Raw genomic sequence first — 12,648 nt, 5'->3', positions numbered from 1 at the left:
ACAGTAAATCATGTCTAATGACAAGAGGTTGCACATTAAAGATCTTTAAGTTGGATCTGAAGCTAATCAATCTGTCACCTCACAAAAACAAACGTGAAAACATGACTGTTTGTGTGTTTTTGGGTTTTTTTGCCAGGTTGTGTTACAGTGACAAACTGGCTCAGCACTTGTTGTGTTCGTTCTCATTGAAGCTGCAAAAGAACAAAAGTGGCTGAAGGCCACATCAGAGGAGGGGGAGCTGAAGAGACGTGGGCGGCATGTGTTGACTGGTCTGCAGAGTGCTGAGGGGGAACTGACGCGGGGTTTTCGTCCCTGCGCCGGCGTCCGCTGGTCGTTGCTGAGCCAACAGAGACTTTGTCTGAACTTTGAAGCAGCGCACACAGGTTCAGTCTGTCAGCGCGTTGTGAGGCTGTGTGTGTAAGAATAGAAGTTGTCGTATCTTGTAGATCGTTTAGCTCCTTCAGGGAAACTGTAAATAAAACTCTCTTAACTTGTAATGACAGAGGGTTCGTCAGAGCTGATAAACCCCTCAACACCGAGCAGTCAGTTCAGATGTCTTCACTTAGAGACTCAGAACCTTTTCTGAACTAAAGTAGAAACACTTCAGTTTTTACTCCCATTTTTCATGAGTTGAAATAAAAGAGCTAAGACTTTTTTCTACACACAGAGGGTTTATTTCTCATGTTAAAGTGGCCTTTTATTGTGACCTGCCCCGAGCACACCTGTGCAATAATCCTGCTGTGTGAACAACATCTGGATCTGCCACACCTGTCAGGTGGATGGCTGATCTTGTCAGAGCAGAAATGTTCATTACCACGGATTTAAAGAGGAAAAATGAGGGGAAATAAACTCTCTGAATATACATTTCTGCATCTTTTTCAGAGCCCCTCCTTCTCTTCAATGAATTGTAAAGTAGATGTGACTCAAATTAAATATAAGCAGCTGGAAATTCTTTTGAAAAAAGTGCAGTGTATCTTAAGATTTATCAAAAATGTGCCACACAACTTTACTCCAAATTCCCATTTTATTACCCAAATATTTTCCAGCTTTCTTGCCTTTATCACTGCGGCATCTGCAGTTGTTTCTGATTTCTTTCACATCATCACCATCAGTCATGTGACCAACCATGACACCACCATAAATACCTGGAATACAAAACAACCATAGCAGCACCCAACACACAGCAGCAATAGGCAGAGGATCAGTGGCGGTTTCTGCTCACAGCCACTAGGGGGCCGATCATACACACGCTCAGTATCTAACATCAATTATTTTGAGGTTTAATCTGAAATAAGCGTCTTTATTTCTCTACTTTATATGATGTACTTTTAAAAAGATTTATTTAATTATGAGCTTATGTTCAACCTCTGCTAGTTCTATATTTTTCTGTGAATGAGGAAAAGTGCCTTGTTTGTATCTATGATATGAGTTTTTTTGAGGCAGGTTACATATTTGCTTCTTCAGTTTGTACTTGTTGCTATTACTGAGCAAGTTTTGTCAATTTAAATGATCCTTAATATCCTTTTTTTTTTAATTTTTTTTTTTTATGAGGCTTGAAGCCTTAACGTTCCCATGATGCAGCATTTTGAGATCAACTTACTTCCTTAATTTGATATACCATACTTCCTGGAGGGGTGGGGCATACAGTGACAGAGGTGGTAGCATTAATCGATGGAAATGCAGGAGAAATTAAATTTTATGTTTTATTTGATAGAGGCGTGGACATCCTGTTTTTACAGGAAATACATTTGAGTTTATGTCTTTGTAAACCAGCTGGTACGAAGATGATCACTGTTGGGTAAACCAGGCTACATCACCACATTCTTAAAAAACTGAAAAGGCTGTTTTTTAGTTTCATGTTGGGGCCAAACCTGCAACTTATGGCCAAAAGTATGTGGGGAGTTTTTTCAACATGTTATTCCAAACCCATGGGCATTAATGTGCTGCTGTAACACCCTCCACTCTTCTGGTGTCAGTCTTTGTTGAACCTGGCTGCAGGGATTTGCTCCAGTTCAGCCACATGGGCGTTAGTGAGGTCCAACACAGGTCAGCGGGGTCGAGGTCAGGGCTCTTTGCAGGCCAGTCTAGTTCTTCCACACTAAATTGGGAAAGCCATTTCTTTATGGAGCTGCTTTGTATGTCTTGAAACAGGAAAGGGCCAAACTATTGCTATGAAGCTGGGTAATAATGTCTAAAAAATACTGTATACTGTTGCATGAAGACTTCTCTTCATTGGAAGTGTCAGAGCTGGGAACTAGAGCCGCGGTCCTGCGATTAAAAAAAAGAGGCGTCCAAATGCTTTTTGCTATTTGTCATGAAGAAATAGATTAACACTGGATATGATGTTGATTATATCTAAAAAGTCCTAGCTTCTAAAGTCACTGAGCAGCTGAAAAATATTGGACCAGGTTTTTTTTAACGTCATCAGCACTAGAATCTTCTTGCCCACCTTCCATCTACCGCACACTCCTGCTGCTGCTTGCATTTTTAAAGCTGAGATGGACTGAGCCTGAGGGTATCGTGAACCTGTCACTGCCTGCTGTCTGGTTCCTTATCCCTCAGCCTGTGTTGTGAACCTTCTATTTAAAAAAAAAATGTAAAAAAGAGACAGACACCTCACCTTGCATCCTTCGGTACCCGGGCGTTGTCGAAGGAGAACTTGGGCAGGCTGCTGGAGTCGTAGGTCCTGGATGTGGGTTCGGCCGACACCCCAGCCTTGGCCCCTTTCCTTCTGTTGAGGGTTTCCTTGATGCGAACACTGAGGTTGGGGCTGCTCTTCCCGCTGACTTTAATGGAGGGAGGCCGTGACGCCGCACTGGCAGAGGCTGCGCTCTGGTTCTTCATCACGTCCTGCAGCTTGCTGAGCTGGATGCACTTGTTGTGCATCTCCTCGCTCAGCTCGGCCAGAGCTCGTGTCTGTTTGGCCAGCTGCTCCTGGAGACCTCTGATCTGCTGCTCTTTGGCACAGAGCTCCTCATCCTTCCTCTTGCCCTCTCGCTCGAGCTCCTCCACCCGGGCCCTGAGGGAATCCAGGGAGGAGTTTTTGCACCCACCACCCTGATCTTTGTGGGCTCGGCCGTTCGAGGAAGCAGCGGAGCCGTCTGTGTGTTTGTAACGCTTTGATTTCATTGAACCATTCCCCATGATATCACCTGAGGAGACAGGAGACGGAGTGTCAATATTTGCGGGAATGATTGAAGAGTTATCAAAGAGGGGCGAGCTTTTCCAGCAGCACAGTGACATTTAGCATGAAAGGGTCCGTCTGAGGAAGCTGGGAGTGAGGTTTCAAACAGGAGCCGACGCTGTGAGGAGAGAAAAACAGAGAGAGAGAGCAAATCAGTATATAATGGTCAGTGACTCTGTCTTCATTTATAATTCAGAAGGCAGGAAGTATTACATTACATCAACAGTCACTCCCTGTCTGCTCTGATGATAGCAGTGACAGAAAGGCTGGTCCGGAAGCTGATAAAAATGCTAGTTTATCCAAATAAGAAGATAATAACAACTTCACCACAACAACTGCATCTGTAAACCATGTCCCTCTCCACATAGTAAGAGTGGACATGGGGGGAAATGTCAGAGAACAATCCTGTTGTTGTTGTGTGGGTCTGTCGCCCACTCACACATACAGTAGACTTCATTCACCACATTCCTCCTGGGATACACTGAGTGGATGTCAGATCACACTGGTCTCCTACACTTTATTCTGAAAATCAAAATCCTCCCTGGACCTGCTCAGGGAGTTTACTGCGGGTCCCCTCAGTGCGTCCTTTGTCCTGATGCCTCCAGAAAACATTTCCAGCAGCAGGTTTACCGACAAACAGCTGAGGGCGTTTCGTTTTGTAGGAACAAATCCGACATTTCTCTTGGTGTGAAGGTGAATAAAACTAATTGCACCTCGTTTACCAACTGAAACATCTGAGATGATCACACACCTGCAACTCCCGACGCCTCCCCGCTCCCCTCCTCCCTCCTGAGAGGGGGGGGGGGGGGGGGGGGGGGGTGATTCAGAGGAAATCTGGGCTCTCACCTGATGCCGTGTTCAGACGAGCTGTGAAGGAAGAGAGCAGCTGATCTGTTGGCACATCTGAGCCTCAGCACAGACCCGCTCCCTCTGCAACGCTCCGCGTCCTCTCCTCCTCCTCCTGCCTCTGCCGCTGCCTCAGCCGCGCTCCCGCTCCGGCTCGGCTCGGCTCGGCTCTGCGCGCTCCCGATTGCGCGCCGACCGGTCGTGATTGGCAGGTCAGGTGTGAGCGACGTACATCAGTGTGTCAGAAAGTTTACCTCAATAATGATACGTTATAATAAAAAACTTTTAATATTTTTGCAATAAAAATATAAATTAATCTTTTTATTCAAGGAGAAAATCATCATTAAGATCAGAATGGTGTTTCAAGCCTGCCCTGGCCAGGATATGTGCCATAAAATGAGCAAAAACTCAAATACAGTGATAAAAATAAAAAACATTTCTGATACAATCAGGTCAAATATTTCATTAGAAGGGAAAAAAGGTAAAAGGGACCTTTAAAACCAACAAAGAGCCTAACAACATACAACTAAATGTGACAAATGCAAAACAGTAGCTCCTTAAAATATGAGTTAGTCAAAAGAAGTATCCAAATAAAGAAGAGAAATAAATGTCTGTATCTTACATCAGGAAGCTTTCTGAGACATGAGAGTGTGTGACTTATAAAGGAAAAAACACACAACACATTGTTCACATTAGACATATTACCATCAGTCATAAAGTCGTTATGAAACAGTTCATTAACACATCAAGCAGACTTGTTTCTGTCTGCCTGATGAATTGGGCTGTAACTCTATTAATCTCACTGGTTTTAACTCTGTCTTGGCATCTTAGAATATCTGGCTCTTTAGCTGCTAAATGCTCCACCATCTCGTATTTACCTGTTATCTGTAGTTTGTAAAACCAAAACAATGAGCTGAATACGGTAAAACGCTTCATGGAGCTGAGGGGAACTGCAGAGCTTGTGTTTGTCACCTTGAGCAACCCCTTTAAAATGATGATCATTTGATGCAGTGTTAATATAAAAATATTGATTACAGCCACTTTACAGAAATGAAAAAGATCAAAATAGAGAGAGATAGGTACAAGATAGTGAACTGTATAATATATAATCCTGTCTTTGACTTCATGTGGCCATAAATCACATTTCATGTGATGCATTTACTTTTTTGGACAAGCTAAAGTCTGGACCAAAAGCTGCAGACCTTCACATCCAGAAATGATTAATTGGTTTTCCCAGTGTTTGTGTGTGACGCTGGCCGAGCAGCTTGGCCTGCAGCAGATTCCATTGACGGGCACAGAACAATAATGGCAGGTGGCCAGAGCTGATTCATCTGCAGCGCAAAATAATCATAATCCAGGTCACTGACTCCGACCCTGAACCTGAGAGCAATCAGAGAGACCGGCCGCTGACCTGAAGACGCACTTGTGAAGGAGTGAACATGTTCATGCTGAGGGTATTTGGCTGACAGTGTAGAATGTGCCTTCTCGTGGTGGAGTACAGCTTCAGTCACTTGCTCAAGGGCAATCTGGCAGCACACATGTTCAGACTGGAAGAATTGACTCGTCTCCCAGCCAGGAGATCTGGCTTTGAACCTGTGTGCTGTAGTTTTCTCCTCATGTTTACATGTGTTTATGCCAGTTCGCTAACAATGAACCAGCAGTGACTTTTGATTTGTCTTTGATTTTGAACAGAAGGCCAGGTTCTGTGTTTCTCTGTCGTTTCTGACCTCCAGTTGCCAGAGGGTAACGTGTCACCTGAAACATGAGAACGTTTCCTCATGTGTTGCTGCTGGGGTTTTCATATTTAAAATGCCTCCAAATGTTATAGCACGCCTTCATTTAAAGGTCATGGTGTAGTATGATATTAACTCTTTTCACCTTTTGATCCTTCAAAGCGAAGCATCGTCTTATTGTGACCCATTATCATGCCTACGGGTTCAGACCGGTTCACGTTGTGTTTTAATAGTTTTTAGTGGTGTAAAATATAAATTGTCCAGTGACACAGAAGAAAAAAGTATAAAGTAGAGGAATATCCAAAGTGAGAGATACAGTTTGTGTAAGAGAAATGTGTTTTTTCCTTTTCCGATTTCCCCTCCTGTTAATCAATGCTCTGATTCCTCCGATTCATTCGGAAACACACTGATTTGATTTGTTGTTGTGCAATGATGACTCTGTACTTCCTCAAATGCCATACTACTGGTAAATTTAATCACATAATGCACAGTATTTTCTTCAGAAATGCCTCAGTGAGACTTTGTAATAGGGCATATATAGTATACAATGATATATCTTCATCTTTACGGCATCGTTCCGATTATTCTGTTGGCTGTGGTTTGGTTTGTAGAAAAATGAGATCATTCTGGTGTGAACTGATGAGGCCTGTGTTTCTTTAATCTTTTGGAGTTGTCGGGCTGGAAGCAGCTGACTGTCATCATTGTCTTCTTTTTTTCATACTAACTGCTGACACCAATGTGTTGTGATAACGTTCTTGACCAGTGTGACAACATTAATACATCATAGTGTCTATTGACATTTTAGTGTTATAGAGTGTGTGTGTGTGTGTGTGTGTGTGTGTGTGTGTGTGTGTGTGTGTGTGTGTGTTTCATGCCAAAGATATGCGTAGTGTTTTTGAGCATCATCACTGGAGTGTAGCAGAATGCTTGTTATTCTCCACCATGCTGTGGGTTATGATGTTACTTGAACACCAGTGCATCACACTTTGAACACTACAGTATGTTGGTTTTTAAGCTCCAGTGTAGATGTAAAAAAGATGTAATTATATTGTGTAGTCTAATTTAGAAACAGTCAGTTTAGTGCTGTGTGCTGTCTCACTTCATGATTACCTCAGTCTCACCTCAAACACCCAGTTGTGTTAACTTCATTCGGCCACTTGGTGGAGCCAGATATGTGTTTTATTATCTGCCTCCATGCAACTATCAGCAGAAAACCACATTACATCTGTTTTCCTCAAATACTGATCATAAAGTTTTTGTTTTGTCTCAAACATAATTTTATAATTTACTCCCTCCATATATTTGATTTACCAAACAAAGAGCATTGTTGAGTGAAAAGTATGTATGTCACTAAGTTTCTTCTTCTTCTTCTTCTTCTTCTTCTTCTTCTTCTAATTATTATTATTATTATTATTATTATTATTATTATATATATATTATACCACATGTATGTGTTTATGTATGTACAAACATATGAATATATGTATGTATATAAGAAAGTATGTGTATAATTATCTATATGTGTGTGTATCTAAGTATGCATGTATGTTAGTATGTGTGGATGTATGTAAGTTTGTATGTATGCATGTATGTATATATATTAGTATGTTCATATGTATGTATACAAGTAAGTTTGTACGTATGTATATTTGTTAGTGTGTATGTATGTAAGAATATGTGCAGGTATATATGTATGTATGTGTGTGTATATGGATGTATGTATGTATGAATATATGTATGTAAGTATGTGTCTATGGAAGTATCTAGGCATGTATGTATTTATGTATGTATTAGTGTACTTGTACTTGCTACATAGTAAGGACCAAAAAAAGTATTTTACTAACAGAGTGAGGATATTTTGGGAAAGTGAGGACATTTTGGCCGGTCCTCACTTTTTGAGACACCTTCAAATCACATTTTGAGGGTTAAGACTTGGTTTTAGAGTTACTGTTAGAATTAGGTTTAGGTTAAGGTTAGGGTCAGGGTCAGGGTCAGGGTTAGGGTTAGGGTTAGGCACTCAGGTGTGATGGTTAAGGTTAGGGTAAGGGGCTAGAGAATGCATTATGTCAATGAGTGTCCTCACAAAGATAGAAGTACGTGTGTGTGTGTGTGTGTGTGTGTGTGTGTGTGTGTGTGTGTGTGTGTGTGTGTGTGTGTGTGTGTGTTATGGCTGTACGATCATATGAATATATGTATGTATCTATAGAAGTTTGTATACAGACATACATATGTTAGTATGTGGGCAAGTATGTATATAAGTTAGCATCTACGTATGTAAGTATGTGTGTATGTTAGAATGTATGTGTGTTCGTGTGGATGTATATATTTATTTATACAAGTATGTGTGTAACTTTGTAAGCATATAAGTGTGTAAATGTGTGTATGTTAGTATCTATGTATGTATGAACATATGGATATATTTATGTATGTTTGTATTTAACTATGTAAGTGTGTATGTATGTTAATAGGTAATGTTCTCTCTTAACTCTCTTACTCAGGTTATCTGACAAGTGAGCCGACTCCATTTGCTGAAGAAGTTTGAGATGCAGTTGAAAGCTTCAAAAAACTAGTAAGTGGCCCTTTAAGCTTAGATTGTATTGCATACATACTGTTTAAAAGGTAAATCGACTCTCAGAAAATGACAAACACACAGTCACCTGATCATTTCAAACATTCTTTTATTAACTTTCTCTTTTTAAACACAACTAACTCATTTAATAAACTGTTCCTCTATTCGATTTTAACAGTCCAAATACAAATGGATGAACACAGCAATGAGGAAAAAGAAACATACAGTCTGTACACAATAAAACACAACAGCACTCTGTGGTGAGAGGGGCATTCAAGGCAAAGCAGACATCAGTCAAATGTATTTAACTTCCTAATCTGAGCTAGTACCTTAAAAATAAGTGTCTCATACAAACATGTATAAAAAATAATAATCAAGCCAATATCTGAGGACTACTTAAGCATGTTATGTACCTAGTACAAAATTAAATAACAATAAAATATTACATATTGGCATGAGGACATAATGGGACTACACATAGATTTATAAATAAAACAAACAGGGAAGAAACTATACTTTTGATAATCTGAAAAATAAAAACAAAGGATATTATTTAGCCTGTGAGGGGTTCAAACAAAGAAAATCCTCAGTTCACATTATTCAACCACACAAATCCATCCACTTTTCTGACTGAACCACCAGGGGGCAGCACAACCACACTCATGTTCTACATTAGCAGGTACAGCAGGAGCAAAAAGGGGAAAGTATGACTGTTAGCCCACAGCCTGGCTTAATCTTCTCTGCGGCAGCGGGCTATTTTAACACCGATTATCAGGAACGACAGGAAACACACATCATCACACCTTCCATTTAAGCTCACGGCTGAGGGCCTCGGTATGCCTCAAACAAAGTGCCTGTCAGAGCATCTAACAGCATCCTAACCAAGGGGGGTGTTCGATGCTCTGCAGAGGAGAAACACTTTGGTTGAAGTTTAGTTATGTCTCTATTTGTTTGAAGCATACTGAGGCCACGAGTGGGTCAAAGTCAAACAATAAGGAAATGTTGCTTCCTGCTCATGAAAAATGACACAACTTTATACAACACAAACAAAAAAAAACCTCAGTTACATCTTTAAAACGCATCCAGTGCATTTTCTCTTACACATCACAAACAGACTCATGAAGCAGAAGATACTCAGGAATCGTACAAAGGAAAGAGACGAAACCAAACTACATTAATGTCTAGCTTAAAGATGCACAACAGTGTAGCGGGTTAAGGTTCGACTTCTCTGTACAGAGTGCTGGCTTGTGGAACCAGAGAGAGAGAGAGAGAGAGAGAGAGAGAGTAGCATTTCTGTTGCGTTAGCCAACCAGCAGCTAACTTTGTAGTTTCAGTGGAAAAACGTGTTGAAAAGTGTCGGGGAGCAAACAACCCCAACGACTCTTTACGCTCACAGAAGGTTTATCAGGGCGAAATGCTTCGGACAAGAAAAAGCAGCTCCCTTGGTTTTTATCATGAAGGTTTCTTTTTTTTCGTTTTTAAAAAAGACTCTACAAAGTCATACAAAGAGATGAAAAAAAACATCTGTCCTGAAATATACAGCACAAAGAGCAAGAGGGTAAGGAAAAGCAGAGCTTAATAGAAATCTGAAGCTGGAGGGAACACAAAAGGTCCTCGACAGCCAAAGTAGAGATTGTCATTTCCCTTCCAACACGGGGATACTTGGTTTGGACAACAGCGGCGCTGAGCGGGCACGGCTTGCTTGTCAGGGGTTTGTCTTCAATCTGGTTTCTTCAGGTAAGAAATTTAGACCCTGCTTAGCAGAGTGGATCTGTGGAGAGAGGAAAGAAACTGGTTAGCATAAAGAGATAAAGCTGAGTAACAAAGAATTCACAGCATTTATACCTCTACTAAAGCTGCACAATCCTCCGAATGTTTTAGTTTTAACAACTGATTTATTTAAGACAAATAAAATAATTTTAAAAAGTTGCACTGGTGCACTGCAGAACTGCACATTTCAAGGCAGCTTACTCCAGCAAGAGTTAAAAAGTGTCCCAAATTTTTTTTTTATCTGGATCAGCACATATCCAAATTTTATTTGAGTGCATTTATCTGAGAAAACAAGCAAATGTTTCAACACTGTAAAAAGTTGAACAAATGTAAAATTTCAATTCAACACTCTTGACTAATTCTTCACTTTTTTAGCACAATTTTGCCAAGAAATAACCTTTTAGATGGATGTGTATGGGAAAAATAAAACTTGATTAATATATCATAGCAATAGTGTATTACTATGGTTTTGACATAAGTGAATATCAACAAATTTTATGGAGGTTTGCTTTGCCAGTCTATAAAGGGTTTTCAGGGCTTGAACCTCAAAAGCTTATTAGCCTTACAACTGAGTTTTCCCAAGTTACTTATTTTTTACAGTGTGCCCAAAGTTAAAAATCTTGGACAGTCACCAAGATCTTAAAACCTTTTCTCTCCACCAAGAAAAATAGAGTTCAGTTAAAGTTTAGTTAAAAAGCAGAAAGTGAGTTGTAGCAACAGTTTAACTTCAGTGGATTTTCTTTTTTTGGGGAGGGGGGCAGCAATGTGTGAGTATCTGAGGCCGGGGGCACGTTGTGCTGACACGGCTCGGATGGAATAAAGTGACAGGTTGTGTCACAGCAGAGGCAAAGCTCATTGGGGGGGGGGGGGGGGGGGGGGCTGGCAGGTGATCAGAAAACGTGAGATCTCACACACACACACACACACACACACACACACACACACACACACACACACACAGAGCTGAGTGGATTCACCCTAGCTGGGCTTTACCCAACACTCACAAGGCTCTGGATCCAAAACCTGCTCTCACCTCTGCCCCCGGCCAACAGATCTGATTCATGGGTCTGAATGTGGGTGGCCGGGGGTGTGTGGGGTCAGTTTTTGGCAACCTGAAGCCTGACTGTCAGATCTGAGTCATGTGCTCACTGTCCATAAATACTGGCTGTATTTTGGTCTTTTAAACTTAAGTCTTCCTAAAAAAAATGTATAAAATCTGTACATAAAAGTGGTTTAAATGCGGTTTAAAACAATGACAGCTTTGCTCATGTAATATACTCTACAGATTCATTTTTCATTCCTTTATATATATATATATATATATATATATATATATATATATATATATATATATATATATATATATATATATATATATATATATATATATATATATATATATTTTCTGGCCAGTAGGGAGGAGAAGACTTCCACATCAAGCTGACTGACACAGCCCTGACATGCAGGTATGGATAACTTCCTGCAAGCACAACACAGCATTCACCTGCAGTGGTGTTAGTGTCCACCCAAGTCTCATTTTCACTCTATTCCTAGCTCCGTTTTCTGTGTCTCCACTCACTCCTGAGGGAAATATCAGACCATGTAGGGTCTTTTCAAATATTTCAATTCATACAGATCGATAGATGGTCAGCTTCTTTGTTGCTATTTGATAAATCATACACTACTATATCAATGTTAATCAAAATTAAGACCTGAGCTTTTTATTTATCAGCTTTATCAGGGTTTCCAACTGCTCTTTGTGGCTCTAACTCTGCAGCTCTTTACATGTTTGGTTTAACAACCTAAAACCTTTTAATGGCAGTGATATGACCATATGAGCACATGTGATCAGGAGCGCTGAGTTTTATCCTCCGGAGACACTGAACGTCCCCGACTCAGTTTGCGTCAATTAAACTCCAGCATGTGATGCTGAAGCGAGAGGAAAAATCCCTCTGTCAGCTCTCTGGGGCTTTCTTCACCGAGCGAGAGCCGACTGAGCAAAAGACAGTTTCCTCTCATCGCACGCACACACACACACACACACACACGGTGCTGTCTGATGAGGGGGTATGGTGTGCTGTGTGTGTACAAGATGTATTTGTGTGAAAATGACTGATGTCCTTTGTGAGTGTCATAGCAAGCGACTGTGTGACCAAGAAGAATGGTGTGTGTGTGTGTGTGTGTGTGTGTGTGTGTGTGTGTGTGTGTGTGTGTGTGTGTGTGTGTGTGTGTGTGTGTGTGTGTGTGTGTGTGTGTGTGTGTGTGTGTGTGTGTGTGTGTGTGTGTAATGCATTTATTGGATAGTGTGCGGGTCAGCATCAGAGGGTGACCTACATCCCTGTGGGTGAGCCTGGTCAATGGGGAGGCAGGAAAAGATGAGGGTTGACAGCCGTGATTGAAAGACTCAAAACCCCTGAGGGTGAGTGTGAAGAGGGAAACGGGTAGATGGGGGGGGGGGGGGGGTCATACACACCTCAGAGACTTCCATCTGTCCTTCTCCATGTTGTTCTCAGGACCTTCGCTCTCGTATGATGCCAGATACAGTG

The 12,648-nt window shown here is 41.1% G+C and overlaps 2 protein-coding genes and 1 long non-coding RNA gene across 8 annotated transcripts in view; 1 reads left to right on the top strand and 2 right to left on the bottom strand.

Moving 5' to 3' along the window:
- The window catches only part of prkg2 (protein kinase cGMP-dependent 2), a 27,268-nt gene extending 22,987 nt beyond the window's left edge, over positions 1 to 4,281 (bottom strand). The window contains exons 1-2 of one of the 2 annotated variants that reach the window (XM_071483946.1): positions 4,031 to 4,281; positions 2,621 to 3,302 (exon numbers count right to left, since the gene is read on the bottom strand). In XM_071483946.1, the coding sequence (XP_071340047.1) occupies positions 2,621 to 3,243 (623 nt within the window). In that variant the 5' untranslated portion in view covers positions 3,244 to 3,302; positions 4,031 to 4,281. The remainder of the gene's footprint in view (positions 1 to 2,620; positions 3,303 to 4,030) is intronic. The other variant, XM_071483947.1, reaches the window with a different exon arrangement.
- The window catches only part of LOC139624661 (uncharacterized), a 15,602-nt gene extending 3,001 nt beyond the window's left edge, over positions 1 to 12,601 (top strand). The window contains exons 3-5 of one of the 3 annotated variants that reach the window (XR_011691708.1): positions 8,262 to 8,332; positions 11,519 to 11,568; positions 12,407 to 12,601. This is a non-coding gene — a long non-coding RNA (uncharacterized lncRNA). Of the gene's footprint in view, positions 1 to 8,261; positions 8,333 to 11,515; positions 11,569 to 12,406 lie in introns of all 3 variants that reach the window. The other 2 variants (XR_011691707.1, XR_011691709.1) reach the window with 2 other exon arrangements.
- The window catches only part of rasgef1ba (RasGEF domain family, member 1Ba), a 119,295-nt gene continuing 115,071 nt past the window's right edge, over positions 8,425 to 12,648 (bottom strand). For all 3 annotated transcript variants that reach the window (XM_071483948.1, XM_071483949.1, XM_071483951.1), the window contains 2 exons: positions 12,576 to 12,648; positions 8,425 to 10,103 (listed from right to left, as the gene is read on the bottom strand). In XM_071483948.1, coding sequence (XP_071340049.1) covers positions 10,079 to 10,103; positions 12,576 to 12,648 — 98 coding nt within the window. In that variant the 3' untranslated portion in view covers positions 8,425 to 10,078. The remainder of the gene's footprint in view (positions 10,104 to 12,575) is intronic.

Source organism: Trachinotus anak, unplaced genomic scaffold (assembly GCF_046630095.1).
Source record: "Trachinotus anak isolate AG129_WGS33_773 ecotype Australia unplaced genomic scaffold, CSIRO_AGI_Tana_v1 ptg000008l, whole genome shotgun sequence".
In the NCBI taxonomy this organism is placed as follows: domain Eukaryota; kingdom Metazoa; phylum Chordata; class Actinopteri; order Carangiformes; family Carangidae; genus Trachinotus; species Trachinotus anak.
Note: the sequence above shows the minus strand (reverse complement) of the source record. Positions and strands in the feature narration are given on the sequence as shown.